The following is a 17057-nucleotide window of genomic DNA, read 5'->3' as shown; positions in this document are numbered from 1 at the left end:
TGCTAGACAGCTTGTTCTTGATTTAGAAGTGGAAGGTGAATAATATATTAATTAAAATGTCAGATCTCAAGGGAAGAGTCTCTCCAAGTTAGTAGAAAAAGAAAATAGAACTACAGTTAATCAAGGAACTCATAGAAGTAAAGCTCACTACTGTGTCCTCTTGTGGGTAACTTTTTAAAAGAACATTATTGCAATAATTTAGCCTATTTAGCTCAGACCATGATCACAAATACCAAGGGAATGATCACTCTGTGAAGGATGTGATTGTGCAGACCCAGAATTATTTAAAAAAATCCTAATATTTCTAGTCTAGAAATCATTTATGTGTCTCTGCTGATTTGTTACTCAAAGTTTAGAAGAGAAATAGATACAGCTGAGAAAAATGAGAGGAAGATGATTCTCATAATCATAACTCATTTACCTGCTGTGACCCCACCAGCAAAACACTATAAATCCAATTACTACATCTGTGAATTTTATTCTTTGTAATTCTTTGCAGTGATCATATGGAAGAAAACATACTGATGTAAGCCAAGCTTCCCATCATCACACCAGTGTTGCCTCTCATCCAAATTTGATCCTGAAGAGATTTTTCAGGGTACTGCTTTCAAAAAGAGTAAAATCATAGAACCATAGAATAGTTTGGGTTGGAAGGGACCTTCAGAGCTCATCCAGTCCAACCCCCCTGCAAAGAGCAGAGACATCTTCAACTAGATCAGGTTGCTCAGAGCCCCATCCAGCCTGGCCTTGAATGTCTCCAGGGATGGGGCATCTACCACCTCTCTGGGCAACTGGGCCAGTGTTTCACCACCCTCAGTGTAAAAAATTTCTTGCTCATGTCTGGGCTGATTCTCCCCTCTTCTAGTTTAAAACCATTACCCCTTGTCCTGTCACAACAGGCCCTGCTAAAAAGTCTGTCCCATCTTTCTTATAGGCTCCTTTTAAGCAATGAAAGGCACAATAAGGTGTCCCTGGAGCCTTCTCCAGGCTGGACAAAAGTGCCTTTGAAGAGGTGAAGACATTTGGTATCAGGAACCCTAAGGCTTTGGTTGCTGGGTGGTGTGTATGGTCCCTGCTGCGCTGTGCAGGGCACACTGCCTCACTGGCATCACTATTTCAGCCTCAATTCTGGGTAAATACAAGAAACACCATTTCTGTTACCAAATCAATAGGATCATCTGCCTCCCACCAGAACACAGGCACCCGGTAGCTTAATTTCCAAATTTTCACTTCTTTGCTATCATAATACTTCAAAATTATCGATTTCCAAATTACTTTGATTTTTTCTTTTTCTACCGTACAAATTCCTTCTTGAAAGCTGTTTAAATCCAACCACCTTTAACTATTTCTAATGATTACAAGGTCTGCTTTAACAAGTGGAAGAACCTCGGGGGATTTTGCACCATGAAGACACCGTGCAAGCCCGTTTACCCCGCTGATTAAGAACATAGTGCACCGAGACGTGAACTACAGCACACTCCACTCACGTCTGCAGGCCGACAAAGTCCCTCTTTACTGAAAAATCAGCTTTAATGACTGTACTTCGCTGCCGCCCTCCCCTCCCCGCCGCGGCCTTCACATGGTACATCCCTCCCGTCGCCTTCCCCACCCCCGCGCGGTACCGATGGTAGGGCCCAGCGCTCCGCGGCGGCGAGCCAGGTCAGGCGCGGGTGTCGGGCCGGTCCCCGCCGGCTCCGACCGCCTCACACCGGCCGCGGGGCCCGGGGCTGGGGTTGTGAGGCGGCGGGTGCCTCAGCGGCGACCTGGCCGAGCGCCGGGTGGGGAGGGGAAGCTTCGGCGTGGCCCTGAGCCGGGGCCCCGGCGTTAGAAGGCTGGCTGACGTTACGTTCGGCCTCCCGCGCTTTGACGGCAGATGGGGCCGTGTCGTAACGATGACGGCGGCCTGGAGATAAAAGGGGCGAGGCGACAGGAGGAGAAGCTGCGTGGCGATTAAGTGACGAGTGGTTGCGAAGGGAAGGTGCGAGTCCTCGGTGTAGGCCGCGAGTGACATTCCTGCCGGGTGACCTCGGCGATAAGGGCAGAAAGCGGCTGCGGTAGCGGGATGGGGGGAGACCTGCCGAGCTGCCCATCCTCGGCGCCTCCCGCCCCGCAGCCGGGTCCCAAGGTAGATGGGGGGATGTGGGTCGGGAGTGGTCCAGGTGGCCGGGCTCAGGCGACCAGGCCGTGGTTGTGTGCCGTCTTTCCATTTTCGCTGTGCTAAAAACATCGCTTGATGACCTTTGGCTTAAATAGTGCTATGCTTCCTTAAGCTTTTTTAAAAATGTCTTTCCTTTCCTACAAAGAATCACAGAATGTTAGGGATTGGAAGGGGCCTCAAAAGATCATCTAGTCCAATCCCCCCCACTGGAGCAGGAACACCTAGATAAGGTTACACAGGAAGGTGTCCAGGCAAGTTTTGAATGTCTCCAGAGTAGGAGATTCCAGAACCTCCCAGGGCAGCCTGTTCCAGTGCTCTGTCACCCTCACTGAGAAGTTGTTTCCTCTCATATTTAAGTGGAACCTCCTGTGTTCCACTTTGTACTCATTGCCCCTTGGTTGTCACCAAGAAGAGCCTGGCTCCATCCTTGTGACTCTCACCCTTTATATACTTGTAAATGTTATTAAGGTCACCCCTCAGTCTCCTCTTCTCCAACCTAAAGAGACCCAGCTCCCTCAGCCTTTCCTTATAAGGGAGATGCTCCACTCCCTTAATCATCTTTGTGGCTCTGCACTGGACTCTCTCCAGCAGTTCCCTGACCTTCTGGAACCGAGGGGCCCAGAACTGGACACGATATTCCAGATGCAGTCTCACCAGGGCAGAGTAGAGGGGAAGGAGAACCTCTCTTGACCTAGAAGGAAAAGTTTTTTTTCTTTTTTCTTTCTTTTCCCCCTCCACAAGGTCGGTCAAGCAGTAGAACAGGCATCCCAGAGACGCTGGGCAGGCTCCTTTTGTGATGGAGTTTTTCAAGACCTGACTGGACAAAGCAGCCTGCTCCTGTAGCAGACCCTGCTTTGAGCTCTTGAGGTCTTTTCCAACCCAGAATATCCTAGGATCCTCCATAGCTTTTTCTAGAAAGCTTTATGTTGGTCTAGCATGTTTTTGTAATCTTTTACCTCATTTCCACTACAGATGCAAAGCAGGGATTCATTTTCTGTCTGTACGTGCAGAAGTGTGAATGCTTACTATGCATTAATCTACAAAACTGCTACTTATTACCGCTCCAGATTTCTTCACAAGCTATTTAAATCTTGCCTATACTGATCTGTTCTAGATAGATACCTACTCTTCCTGGTTAATTCAAAGTTCAGTCTCGGCCAGCGGTGTCAAACTCATTTTTACCTGGGACCACATCAGTCCTAAAATTACATTTGGTCCTTTGAAGGCAGCTGCAAGGCTGATGTGGCCCCCAGTGAAAATGAGTTTGACACCCCTGATCTAGGCATTTAATAGTTTCCTTTAGTTCTCTACAGCCTACAGTTTGCTATAATAAAAATGGCAGTGACCAGCATACAGTAGTAGTCATACTGTTGCTCTCTTTAGTGAAAGATTTTGTGAAAAATACAACATGAGCAAGAGGTTGGTTTGCTACTTTTTCAAAAAGTGAGATTTGAGTCTCAAAATACACATTCAGAAATTTTGAATTTCTGAATGAAATGAGGGATGAATCAGCCAGTTGATCCTAGGATCCATCTCGTATAGAAGGTATACATAGGACTCTCATTAAATAAGGAAACTTATAACACCCTTTACTCTGTAGATATAGGTCACTCCAGGTGTGACAACAAGCTGGATCACAAGTAACTTCCAGGGAGACATTAGTTCACTTCCTTATTGCTGTTATGACATCTGGTGATAAGAGAGTGCTGCTGGCAGTGACAACCAACATCTAAGATGGCTGTGTTTTTTTCTTAATCTCAACTGATTTACAATCCCCACAGCAATATAAATATGTAAAAAGTTGCAGTGGGGTCCTGCGTATTAGGACAGCATTTCAGCATGAGCTCTGAGAGACCTCTGAACTCTTGGAATACGTTATGTACCCAGAAAATGTGATACTGTCATCTATGGACTCTGAAGTCATAACTCTTAATCATCTTCTCTGTTTCTATAGAACACGATGACATTAAAATCCATTCATCTTATTTTGCATGTTATAGTTTATTTAGAGCTATACCATGGCTCCTGAATACCCCAGTCAAATGTGGTTTAGCAACTAAAGTTTTCCTTCATTTTATAGTATTCTGCATTTCCGCATGGATGATCCTCACTGACAACAGGAAAAAAATTACTATGCTGTCAGACATTTTCAGACAATGTAAAACTTCTTCTAAGTGAACATAAAGATCATTTCCATGTCAGATCTCGGAAGAGCACAATTTACTATATGAGAATTTTTAAAAGCTCTGTAATAGATAAAATGACTGTTTGTTAAGTGACTATTACTCACAAGGCAATTTTGTTTAACAGCAGGATTACACATTGAAGTAAAAGTCATGGTTAGTTACTTTTCCAGTCTGTACTTTGGAAGTATCATCTGACATCCCAACCAATTTTAACAATATTTTGCTGGCAGTTTCCAGCTGAGCTGAAGCATTAATGAAGAAAGCCCTGATCCTTCAGAGATTTACTTGCTCTGACTGACCCCATAAAATCCAATAGAACTGCTGACAGGACTCAGTGGTTGTGTCACTCCCAGCAGAGGAGAGGCTTTAGATTGCAGTCCCCAAAAAACAGTCACTTTTTCAGGAAACAAAAAGGTCAGCACACGAAAAGTCTGTGACTTACCTACACATACAGCACTCCCAGGGCTATTTGGAAAAATCACCTCCTCTGTGGTGGAACTTGCTGGACAGCACTTCTCAAGTCACAAAGTTTATGAAGATTAAACCATTAGCCTTGGGTTTATGACACAAGCAGCTTCATTAGGCAATCAGATTTTGCCTCAGAGATTTGAAATAATACTAAAAAACAAGTTAGTTACTGATAAACAACTTCTGTCAGTAATATAAGCTTGCATACAGAAAATTCTGTCTACTGTTAGTTTATGATGTAGTAACATAATAAGTCTAGCTTTTAGAAGATGAAAACCATCAACTTAAAAGCAAAGGTACACTTTCTTGAGATAGTGTATTTTAGCCCTGGAAAATATGTAACTTTACCTGGCAAGTAGATAGAGGCTCTGTCACTTAAGTTCTCTAAACAAATAATCTGTTTTCTTAAAAGATGGCGAAGAAGATTGTAAGGGTCTTGTATAGCTGTTCCTTCAGCAGGCTTCTTGGTCTCTTTATGTGGGAGGTTAGACTGTGTTATAACAACAGTCATTTTCTCATAAAAAATTAACTTTCTGCTCACAGAGGTACTTTTTGAAACACGCTGTACTTTGGGAGAGGGAAAGCAACTGTATAGATAGAATCATCAAATGCACAAATTGTGGGGTTTTTTTCCATTTTCAGTTTGAGGACTTTCAACATGTTACCAGCAGCAGCAATTAGTGCGAGTATTTCACAGACCAGCGATTCTCCCTTTCACATCCTGTGCTGCCAAAAGGTTGTTATGAAAACACCACCTAGGAGGTTAAAGATAACACTTGGTATATTTCCCTGTTTGACTGCTGCGTCTCCTTTGGCCATTGCAGAGCGGGTGGTACCACGTGTGCCATTGGCGATACCTGGCAGTCAGTGTGAGCAAAGGTGGGGTACAGGGTTATTCACAGCTACCCCATGGCAGCTGTGTGGAGCCCAGAGGAGGACTCTCTGTCTGCTGGGGGTGGCTGGCAAGGACAGAAGTGACCTGGAGACAGAAATAAGGTGTCAGTGCAAAGGGCAGCGGTAGCAAAGTAGGTACTGGAAAAGGCAAGCGAAGGGCTGAATATGTTATAGTATACTTGCTTCCTACCCCAAAATACCCGTGTGCTTATTCAGAACCCAGTTAACAGACTCAGCTAGTGAAAAATACATACATAAAGGTTTTGATGATTTTTTCCCTTAATTACAAGAAGAATGATTTAACAATGCAGTTAGTCTATGAACTGCTGATGAAGAAGCACCAGGGTGGTCTGTGACACATGAAGGAACAAGCCATGCTCCAAACAATGCTTGAAAAGTTAAGCAAATACATTCGGAAGAGTCAAGAAAGATATTTAAGCTGCTTTTTAAAAAAATAATTTAGTAGAATTACTGTCAAATTAACTTGCATGAAACATTCTTCTAATATAGCATGAGTGAGCTGTAATGTAATTAACAGTGTTAGCTGCAGGAAACGGCTGACAGTTTCATTCTTGTATGACTGAGCATTTATATGGAGCGAGCGCTGCCCCCACATCAGGTCTGTCTCATCCACATGTTGTTGTTCCTGTGAGACATCCATCAGAACATTAAGCTTTCAGAAGTTTTCCCCCATACACACTTTCACATGAATTAATAAAAAACTCTGTTGAGAATAATCATGCCAGCTCAGTCTAAATATCAGTGTCTCTTGAGAACATTATGAAGTACATCTTCTGCCTTAAATGTGTTTTCTTATAGTTGTTCTCTCTCCATAAGGCTGAATTCCATGATGTTGAGAGGAGTCACTCTTGGTGCAAAAACCAGATTTACTACTCTGTTGGCAAGATCTCCATACTGTAACCCAGGATTTATTTTTTCATCAGTATGGACTGAAGTAGCAAACAGAAGCTTCCTAATACATTCCACTTACACAACTGATACAAAATCAAGGGAAGAAAATAAGAAAACCATTGAGAGTCTCTACAGCTTGTCAGTTGACATTAAGAAAATACGGCGGCTAAAGGAATGGGTCCTTCTCCGGGATGTGGCCTATGTTAAAGAAGTTGCTGATATCTTACAAGAAATGGGAGCGGATGAGATGGCGGTAGCCAGTATTTTAGAACGCTGCCCAGAGGCAATTCTCCATACCCCTGCAGAGATAAACTCTCAAAGAACTCTGTGGCAATTAGTATGCCAGAATGAAAAACAGTTGATTAAATTAATAGAGCAATTTCCAGAGTCTTTTTTTACTACTGAATATCATGAGAACCAGAAGGCAAATATACTGTTTTTTCAAGAGTTGGGACTTAAGAATAATATAATCACCAGGTTCTTGACAAGTGCACCCACTATTTTCTACAATCCTGTTGAGAAAAACAAAAATGTCATAGAGGAATTACAAAGGAATTATTTAAGTTTAGGAGGTTCTGATGCAAATATGAAGATCTGGATACTGAAGTTATTGAGCCAAAATCCATTTATTTTATTAAATAGCTCCACTGCAATCCAGGAGAACTTGGAATTTCTCCGAACGAATGATTTCTCTGACCATGAAGTTCTACAGCTGCTGTCCAAACTTAAAGGTTTTATTTTTCAGCTTACTCCTACTACTATGCAGGAGAGTATGCTTTTTTCCAAAAAAGTCTTTAAGTGCAATGATCAAGAATTAAAACAGCTAGTGCTGAAATGCCCAGCCCTTCTCTACTATACTGTTCCAGTTTTGGAAGAAAGACTTGAAGGACTACTGAAGGAGGGAATTTCTATAGCACAGATCAGAGAGACACCGATGGTGCTGGAGTTGACAACGCAAATTGTTCAGTACCGTGTTAAAAAACTCTCTGCTTTGGGATATGATATAAAGAGTGGAACTCTAGAAAGCTTGAATGGTACTAAAAAAGACTTCGAAGTCAATTATGGTAAGATACAATCAAAGAAGGAGAGACCAATTTTTAATCCTGTTGCTCCTTTAAACATTGAAGATTAATTTGAATGCTTTAAATTATACAAAATAAAATTTTCAAAGAGAAAAAGAGATGCTGGTTCTTGGAGAAGAACTGAAACAAAATTCATCTTAACCAGAACGTAGTCTTATGCTGTATTTTGTCCTGGAGTGGGTCTTCAGCACGACTTCATTATACAGTTGTGGCTTTCTAATGCTTTCAAATAATATGAAAGAACCTGGTTATGATAAAGGTTGCCTTTCTTTTCTCAGGGAGTACCTCGCATGGGCTTTTTTTTTTTTGGGGGGGGGGGGGGAGGGTCTTCTCTTACATTTTCTTATCTAACAGGGCATTAACCACTTTGGAATTTCAGCTCTGCCCCTGCCCAGTCCTGTCTGTGGCACTGATTAGCATCATCTTTATCTGAGAAAGATAAAAGGAGTTGTTTTTCCAGGAGTGTCCATCGCCCCTTATTGCTGCAGTAAATAGCTCCAGCTCCCAAATTGCCACAGACTTGACTTCTGGGATAGAAGGGCCCAGCGAGACTGCGGTCTGAGAACAGGCAGGATATAGTATTTTTTTATTTAGTGACTGCTGCAGTGAGATCCTAATATGTTTGTGTGCAAACCATAATGCAAAGAAACTACAATTCAACCTCCTTTACATTTCTGAGACTTCAGAACATAGTGGCAGGAGGAAATATATCTATTGCTATTGTCTAGTTCTTAATTTCTTATTTTCTAGCAAGATCCAGGGAGAGAAAACATTACAGAGAGACTCAAGGGGGTCTCAAATGATTGTAGGAGAAAAGAAAAAGTTATGCTTTTATACTAGATGTAAAAAACACTGGTCTGCGAACCAGATTTGCAAACAGCTGTGTCAGTTTCTAAATATATGAGTGACACCACTTCTCACATATCACTGTCTGGTAACTGTTGGCAAGTGCTGGCTTTCAAAATAGTAACTGACAGTGTTTAAGTTCTCAGGGGATTTTCTTTGTTTTTGTGTATGTGCTGTGAATGATAATATAAAGTAGTAGCATCATTGATGATCATCTCAATAGAATTAGGCTCATCAGTGATTTTATTTCTCAGAAAGACTTTCCTAAGCAACTATTCCCTCTTGACAGCGGAGAAGAACAGTTACACACACCCCTCACTCCAGGCCATTCCTCTAGGTCATTTTTAACAGACATTTTGGCAGCAAGTCCATGGTTTCTCTTAAAGAGAAGCTTTAAATTGCTGAGGGAAGCTGGTATTGAATTACTTGTTCAGAGGGTGGGCTGCAAGGTGATGATTTTATATAGCCTGCCACATTATCCACTGCAAGCTTGGAAAGGGCTAGAAACATCTGGCTAGAGCAGTGCCAAGATCTCAACAGCTGAAGGTCTCAAACTCAGGGCCATGCAGGCGAGTGCAGACATGACCGCAGCTTCTGGGGGTTAACACCACTCTCTGAGGAGCACGTGTGACAGTGGCAAGAATTGAAGAAGGGGCACGTTGCCAGCATGATAAAAGTCAGGCTGTCTCACTAAGCCATTCCTTTGCTGACTTTTCGAAACACATTATTGTTTTCTAAGAGGAATCTGGGAAGACAGCCATATTAAAAATTCACAGGAACTTGCCTTTGTCACTTTCTGACTGTCCTTCAGTGCTCCACTATTAAGCAGACCATAGCATTATTTGAATTCAAAAGCATCCTTCCCCTCAGGCACAAGGGGGCATATCAGCTCTCTGAAGCTACTGATGATACAGTCTCTAATACTGAACCACAAACGGACCAGTGGTTTACAATGAAAAGGAAACCAAGACATAAAACAATGTTTTCACTGAAAAATTAGTTTCAGCGTTTCTACAGGTATCTGTTTTTTAAAGTTCCTGAAACAGGAAAGTGACATTTTTAATTGAGTCACAGCCTGAGTTATCACAAACTCATTTTCCATTGTGAATGTTTCTGTTCCTCCTCTTTCAAAACAAAAGTGTAAGGAGAAAGAGTCCTTTTCTCTACAGCAGACCAAAATTCATTCAATCCTTCACTCATAACTCTGTGCCTGGGACCTGCTTCTCTCCTTCGCACAGGATTCATTTATAATAAAACCTCAGGGAATCTCCCAATTACCAAAACATTGCATTGCTGACCTCTGCATCCTTGTCTCTCCCTGTTACAGTGAACCTGAACCAGTTTATACCATTTAAGTCTGGCACATAAAAGCCTGTAGACCAGCCTTTTGTTACCCAGTGAGCAGTCAGGCATACAAATAGTTTTCATAAACATTTCCTCTTTTGAAATGGGGGCTGGGAAAAGGAAAGTAAAATAAAACCACCACAAAACCAGCCCCAGTCCCCCTGAAAATGTCAGTTCCATATTCTGTTTAGCTCACTATGATCTTAAAAGTGAGTATCCCCAAGCCTCAGTTCTCAGAAAAAAAAGTATAAGGGATTTTGTGTCTATGAACAGCCAACATCACTGTGAACACAGTTTTTGTTAAGAGCTGGTTGGTGCTATTTACATGCAGATTAAAGACACTCCAGGGCATGATACAGTGGGAAGATGTATGCCTAAGTATGCCTTTTTCCACAAATTAACTAAGGAAGCTTCCAAATGTCTGAAATAGCAACAATTTAATGTTTCACAAGTGTCAGGACAGAATCAGAACAAGTTTTTAAGACGAAGCAAGTTCTGTAAGTGAATGGAAAATACGCAGGATACAGGACAAAGCTCTTCCAAAACTAAAACCATATGCGACATTAAAGTGTTTCAGTTACAAGATTCAGAAGTAATAACTACAAGATATGTTAAGAACAAAGCATAATGAAGTGGTGGCAGCTCTTTATGGATCTGACATTGCTTATCTCAGACAACACTTGTTTTGCAGCAAGTTTCATAGTATAAAAATTAGAGAATGTCATAAAAAAGAGGTATGACCAGTTCAACATTTATCTTTTTAGAAAACAATGAGGAAGCGTGTGGTTGAGTGTCACAAATATCACTATGCTCCAAACAGGTGACTTAAAAGAGTTCAGTGGTGGCACTCTGGGGGTACATCTACATTGGGAACTGCGAGGGAGCAGATAATACTACATTATTTGCTGCAGCTAGATTGCCTCTGATACCCAAATTAGCTCATTTCTAGAGCTAACTGGTATCCTTAAACTACACTATATTCTAGGCGATTAGCTTTTGACTATAAAACAAAGTCTTCCCTTTGTTGTATAAACTTACCTCATTACACCTTTGAGGCAGAACCGAGCTAAGCTGATGCAACTGACAAAAGGAGCAGATTTGCTGGGTTTTTGCTCTCCCCACTGCCCCAAATCCCGACAAACACCATGCTACCAACATATACAACAATTACTGATATCAAATAAAGTTGTTCCAGACTGCAGTTGAAGTACCCAAGGCTCAGAGAGACTAGCCAACTGCAGTAGTATAACTTACACATAGTATACTTTCAACATCGATGATTATAGGACTAAGTTTTAGACAAGTGATATGTTTTGACTTTTTTTTTAATTTCTAAAAAGTCTCCCTATATATCCTTCTTGTACAACCATAGCCACTGAAAAAGTAAGCTCACATGCTCGGAAGTTCTCTGCAGGAACACAAGTTTCTTGAAAATACTGCATACACAACATTCACAGACTTCTTCTATGGGCTTCCAAAGAAGTTACTTATTTGCAAAGTCAGTACACACGAGAAAAAAAAAAAAAAAAAAAAAAGATCACCAACAGCTTCTATTTTAAGGCAACCTCAAGCTGTGTATTATGAGTGCATTTTGCGTCACACGCTGCTGAGGACCTACAGATGTTCCCATTTGAGGTGTGTCAACGTTTGGAATCTGTCAGTACACAATTTACTTGGATGATTCTCTTTTTTTTTTTAAGGCCTCATCTACCTTTTTTTGGTTTGTTTTAAATAAAAGTATTACATTTTACTCAAAAATCAAAATACAAAGTATGACAGGAAGATGTAGTGAAAAATTCCTTGCATTTGCTTAAACAGAGCAAGAAGCTTACCTGGTGCATCATGGAGTTGAGACAATAGCTTTGCTAGTTCTGCAGCGGTTTCCAACCACACAAAGTAATTTATTTCAAGTCAGACAGTTATGTTAGATGACCACATCAGCTCAGTTTCCTTTAAGCTCTCATTTTTTTCTAGTATCTATAAGAAGATTATTAGAAGCAAGTTTTCACTTGCAGGAGATAGATGCATATCATTAAATACACCTGAGTTGGAGCAATCTTGTTTTCAGTAAAAACTGATGAAGTTTCAGATACCAGGATTTGTAAAGAGCATCTAAAGCTCAGTCTGTAAACTGCACTGAAACAACAGGGCAGTTCTTTACACAGCTTCACCTAGTGAAAAGGTATTTTTTTCTAATAAGGCATTAAGTTAGTTTACTCTTTATGATCCCTTCTACCGTGTTGTCAAACTTTTTCAGGTCTATCTCCCACTCTCATTTCCGATTTCTGCACACCTCCAGTTCTATTTGCTCCAGTCCACACTGGCTGAATGCAGTCATTGATAGTTTATATGCTGCCTACAAATACTGATTCATGACAAACTATTCGAGTACGTCCAACAACACCATTAAACAGCTGAAGGACCCTTGTAGCAGGAGGATTCAGAAACCACTGAGAACAGTGAATGGCATCTCGTCATATCGATGGTACAGCAGAGATTACCAAGTTTCTATGTTCACATTTTAGTCCCAAACTGCAAAAGACTTACAGTAAATGAATATTAAAATATGTATTATCCCTTCAGATACATTTACTCGCTTCTATAGTTATCAAGTGTAACATTTCACCAGATACAAAACTTCAATCTAGGCTTTAATAAATCTTCATACTCTGTGCTTGCCAAGCTTCTTCCGTCCTTTTCAGATGAAATCGAGTTACTTGCACAGCTGTTTAGAAGATAAAGTGTCTAAGACACATGGCTTCTCATGGTCCAAATCTTAGCAGATTTTAATGCCACTGGTGTAATCTTCTGGAGAATCAAGTATGTCTCAGTTTTGGTTTTAGTCAGACTTATCCTTTTTCTTTCCTGTTAAAGGCACTTTACTGGCAACAGCAGATCCTACAGCTGTAACACCTCCAGCCACAGCAGAAACACCTCCTTTGACCAGCCCCACTCCCACTGAAGGCACAGATGTCACTGCTGTTTTGGTAATTTCCAAACTCTTCCCTCCAATCCAGGCAACACCCCCTATTGTGGCACCAACAGCTCCCTTTGTGACACTGAAGAGGCCACCAGTCACACGAGAAAGCATGCCAGGCTGCTGCTGTGGGTGGTCTTTTAATGCACCTAGGGGAGGAAACAACAAGCAAATCAATCACAGGGCTATGATCCAAGCATTTTCAAAATAAGAGTTATTTGTAAGTATTTCTTTTTCTAGTGTAAGAGCCAAGGCACATACCTACCTTGCAGGTTACTTTTCTTGGATGCTAGAATCATTTTGATTGGAAGAGACTCTCAAGATCATCGATTCCAACCATTAACCCAACACTGTCACTAAACCATGTTCCTGACAACATCATCTACACATCTTCTAAACACCTCCAGGGATGTTGACTCAACCACTTCCCTGGGCAGCCTGTTCTACTGCTTTACAACCCTTTTCATGAAGTAATTTTTTCCATATATCCAATCTCAACCTCTCCTGGCGCAACCTGAGGCCATTTCCTCTCATCACTTGTTACTAGGGATAAAAGACCAACACCCTCCTCCATGCTACAGCCTCCTTTCTGGTAGTTGTAGAGAGCAATAATACCATCATGGTTCCAAATAAGACACTTTGCTGCAGTCAGACATACCTCAGTGCTGTTTTCTAAAACACAAGTCAATATTGAGCGTACAAATATCAGGCATACAGCTCGCAGGTGGTCTTAAGTGATAAACTTTTCTCCTCTGCACACCAACACCTTCCCAGACTCTGGAAAACCTCATGGTCAAATTAACCTCATTTCTGGACTTCATCAAGGGGAAGAGGGGATGGTGACACGCTCTCCTGTTCCCCTTATCCTAATATAAAGAGTTAACCTACAGAAAGCGAGACCCCAAAAGCAGCAGCTCTGTCTTGCTGTTCAAATTTCTAAGGAAGGACTGGAGAAACAGAGCCCAAGGTTTAGTGAAAAAAAAAAAAAGAGCTGTCCTTCGAGAAGAGCTCACCTTGAGACAAAGTTGTTTCTTTCCTTCATAATTACAGTTTCAAAGATGTGTTTACAAGAGTTGTGTGCATGAGTTAGGAAAAAGTGGAAGAAGGTTAAAAACAGCAGTCAAAAGAAGTGTCAGAAGGACAAAACTGATGCCAACTCTTCGCTGTATCACTTCCTTTCTTCATCATACACATAAACTTAATTTTCTTCCAAACCCACTTTTAATATAATTTGAATGGGGAAGGAAGCGGGGGGGAGAAGTCTAATGGCCGAATATCTCATTAAATACCAAAAGTGGTCCTCAAAGGCACTAACAATAGCAAGAGTTACAGACTCCTAACAAAAATCCCAATATGATGCACAAAACCAAAATCTCGAACCATAAGATTTCTGCATATTACTGACCACATAAATATATATTTTTAATGTTATGTTTAAAACCTGCACTTAGCACAGTTTCTTGCTATATGCTGTATAAGTCAATTCACATTCCGTATTTATGGCACAATTACAGAGCCTCAAAATAATAGCAAGTATTAGAATCAGAAAGACTCCCAGAATTAGCCACTTAGCCTTTCAATAGTTTAGTGTTACTTTTTCTAAATGTAGGCTTCAAAATCCTAAAGAGATACACGCGTCTTGTTTCTAAAGGGAATTAAGACAACTCCATGCCTCGCTACTGCATGAGCATCATCTAACCTTCCAAGAAACAGGTAACAGTATGTTAACGTTGTATTTAAACTTGCAGGAAAATATCACCCAGTGCAACTATTAGCCAGCTTAGCCCTGAAGTGTTTACCTGTGAAGTATTTTCAATGTGAACCTTGAGAAATATCTGCTTTTCACAACAGTGTTGTACGGGTAAGCATTTTTTTCAGCTCCGGTCTTGTCAACTCCTGACCAACCCCAAACATTTCTTAAAAAAAAAAAGTTTCAGAGAGAACCATGGCAAAAGACAGCCAGTTAGCACAACTAGAGTAAGAGTTCCAGAGTATTTTGTTATTTTCTAGCTATCTATAAATTTAACAGACACATTTCCCTGTCTTGGGAAAAAGCATCAGAGGGAACTATGAAAAGAGCAAGTGGAACCACAGTGGGCAATACTAGGGAAAACACAAACATAAAAAGGAGGTGAGCGAGTCAGTAGCAGAAACAACATCCTTGGAACAGGATGATGAGAGGCAGCAGAGAAGAAAATTCAGGTCTAGAGCCACTAGAAACTCATATCAAGCCCCTGTCAGTGCATCTGCTCTGCACTGCAACGGGCCTTAGGAGAACCCGCAGAACAGGTCTCTGCTTCCAGTGCCATGGCTGCTGACAACTTGCACGCAGAGGAGAGTTCCCAAGAGTCACCCACCAGAACTCATCTATTACAAGGTGAAAACTGGGGTGAACAACTTCCCATGCACCTCCAACAAGTCTGTGATAGTGCCAGGACTGACCCAGGACTCAGAACTCAATAAAAGCGTGAAGTTCAGAGTTCCTACGTGTATGCCTGCAATATTTCAAACAGAAGATACCATCTAAATTAAAAAATTTCTTGCAAGTTTGGGGGGGGAAAAAAACAGCAAGCACATAAAGAACAGTGCAGCTCAAGGGAGCAAAAAATACTAAAAATGCTTCCAGCTTACACTAATCTCTTATTTAAGAAATTGATATAGATAACAGAAAGGGTCATGGAAACTAGAAACATAACTGACAGCCTTTTACTTAAAGCCAAGTAATACCCTTGCTGGTTCATTCTAGGCCAGTAGCTTTCAGCCTGGACATCTCCAACAAAAATGCATTGCCAACACAAGCACACAGAGATCAGGATTTCTACTTGCATACAAAAAGCTTTTACAGAAACACACTCAGAGAGGACTATATAGAGCCAAGTATAAAATCCACTAGGTATTATTCATTAGAGGATGCTTGTGACCAAACTTACACACCTTGTACAAAATGTAGTCAGAAAGTATTTCACTTCCACCTAACTAGATCACCATCATCAGGGTGAATGGAAATAAAGTCTTTTAGCACATTGAATTTTAGGAGCAGAGTTCAGTAAATAAGACCCGATATTAGCAAGGAATGACCCACCATAGCCAACTTAAAAAGTAACAAGAGAGAAACAAAATTAATCTTGACATGCTTCTCCTCACATTACTTCAGGTAGCCAATCCTTTGACAGCATCTACTCTATTTCACAAGTGTAAATACTGACTGTGATATGGTGTATTAATAACTTCTAGTGATGGTTGACACATTTCCATTTCATTCCTGTTTACGCTGTCCATTAGATCTAGCCAATGCCCACAGCTGCAAAGAGTTTTTATTGCTGGTTGATTTCTATTCTGGGATACACATTCCTGGTCTCTCTGTTTCTAACGAGAAAGAAGGTAAAACAGGTAATTGCTACACCTAAGGAGAAGGTGACACAAGCTCCCTGTTCAGGGGTTGGCTCTACCATGCTACCTTGCAGCCAGCTTCCTGCTGAATAGAGTCCAACAGAGAACAAGAGCTGGAATGAACATAGGTTGGCAGCACTTGCAAAGCAGAAAATAAAGCATTAGAAAAGCATTACTCATAGAAGGCCTGAGCACAAAAGCTTCTTCCACATATGTATTTCTTTAAAGCATTTGTGCACCAAGCACAAACTGGAACTATTTATATCTTTACGAAAAACTGCAGATTGGTTTTGGAATTGCGCCTTTCCTCTAAGGATGTATGGGGTTTTTTTATTTGGCAGCCTGTTAATAGAGACAATCTTCTTGCCAATATTGAACCAGTAGCCTTCCATCCACATTTGGCCATCTTTCTATGATAGCGTAAGCATATTGCATATGAAGACCTTGCCTGACATTTAAATCAGGGATGTTCGTCAAGGGTATTCCAACATTTTAACTGAACTCATCAGGTTTGAACAGTGCACATGAAACAGAATCAAAAGGAAAAAGCCTCTTCCTGGACTGAGCTTCTATTAAGACAAGCTGTGTTTCATTCTATTCCTTTTAAGTATACCAGCTTTCTCCATCTATTTAGACTTCATATTCAAACTGGTTATTGTCATACTGAAAGAGGGTATGGTGCAGGAGAAGATAAAATCTCAATTGCTCACAAACATTATATAAAACCTTGCAATACCTAGTGTTGATCAGGGTCTGCTGTTAGACTCTGAATCTTGACAGCCTTCTGAAGACTCCAAACA

General features: G+C 41.1%; 2 protein-coding genes across 7 annotated transcripts in view; one reads left to right on the top strand and one right to left on the bottom strand.

Annotated features, from left to right (window-relative positions):
* The first annotated feature begins 1604 nt into the window (after window positions 1-1604).
* MTERF2 (mitochondrial transcription termination factor 2) lies at window positions 1605-7958 on the top strand. 3 transcript variants are annotated; one of them, XM_065838939.2, is made up of 2 exons: window positions 1605-1659; window positions 6544-7958. In XM_065838939.2, exons 1-2 carry the CDS (start codon window positions 1625-1627, stop codon window positions 7748-7750), a joined length of 1242 nt encoding a protein of 413 aa, XP_065695011.1. In that variant the 5' UTR covers window positions 1605-1624; the 3' UTR covers window positions 7751-7958. The 3 variants fall into 3 exon arrangements, with proteins under 3 accessions (XP_065695011.1, XP_065695021.1, XP_065695030.1); XM_065838949.2 differs by lacking the exon at window positions 1605-1659 and adding an exon at window positions 1674-1978; XM_065838958.2 differs by lacking the exon at window positions 1605-1659 and adding an exon at window positions 1674-2125.
* A 2350-nt stretch (window positions 7959-10308) lies between these two features.
* TMEM263 (transmembrane protein 263) overlaps window positions 10309-17057 on the bottom strand; it is a 132271-nt gene continuing 125522 nt past the window's right edge. For 2 of the 4 annotated variants that reach the window (XM_071798844.1, XM_065838970.2), the window contains one exon: window positions 10309-13016. In XM_071798844.1, the coding sequence (XP_071654945.1) occupies window positions 12730-13016 (287 nt within the window). In that variant the 3' untranslated portion in view covers window positions 10309-12729. The remainder of the gene's footprint in view (window positions 13017-17057) is intronic. The other 2 variants (XR_011735687.1, XR_011735690.1) reach the window with 1 other exon arrangement.

This window comes from Patagioenas fasciata, chromosome 1, assembly GCF_037038585.1.
Source record: "Patagioenas fasciata isolate bPatFas1 chromosome 1, bPatFas1.hap1, whole genome shotgun sequence".
Lineage (NCBI taxonomy): Eukaryota > Metazoa > Chordata > Aves > Columbiformes > Columbidae > Patagioenas > Patagioenas fasciata.
The sequence above is the reverse complement of the archived record's forward strand: the minus strand, read 5'-3'. Positions and strand labels throughout refer to the sequence as shown.

Coding starts and splice junctions, on each gene's coding strand:
- MTERF2 (XM_065838939.2), top strand. CDS start 1,625: ATGGTAGGGCCCAGCGCTCCGCGGCGGCGAGCCAG. Junction 1,660..6,543: donor GCTCCGCGGCGGCGAGCCAG/GTCAGGCGCGGG, acceptor TCTCTCCATAAG/GCTGAATTCCATGATGTTGA.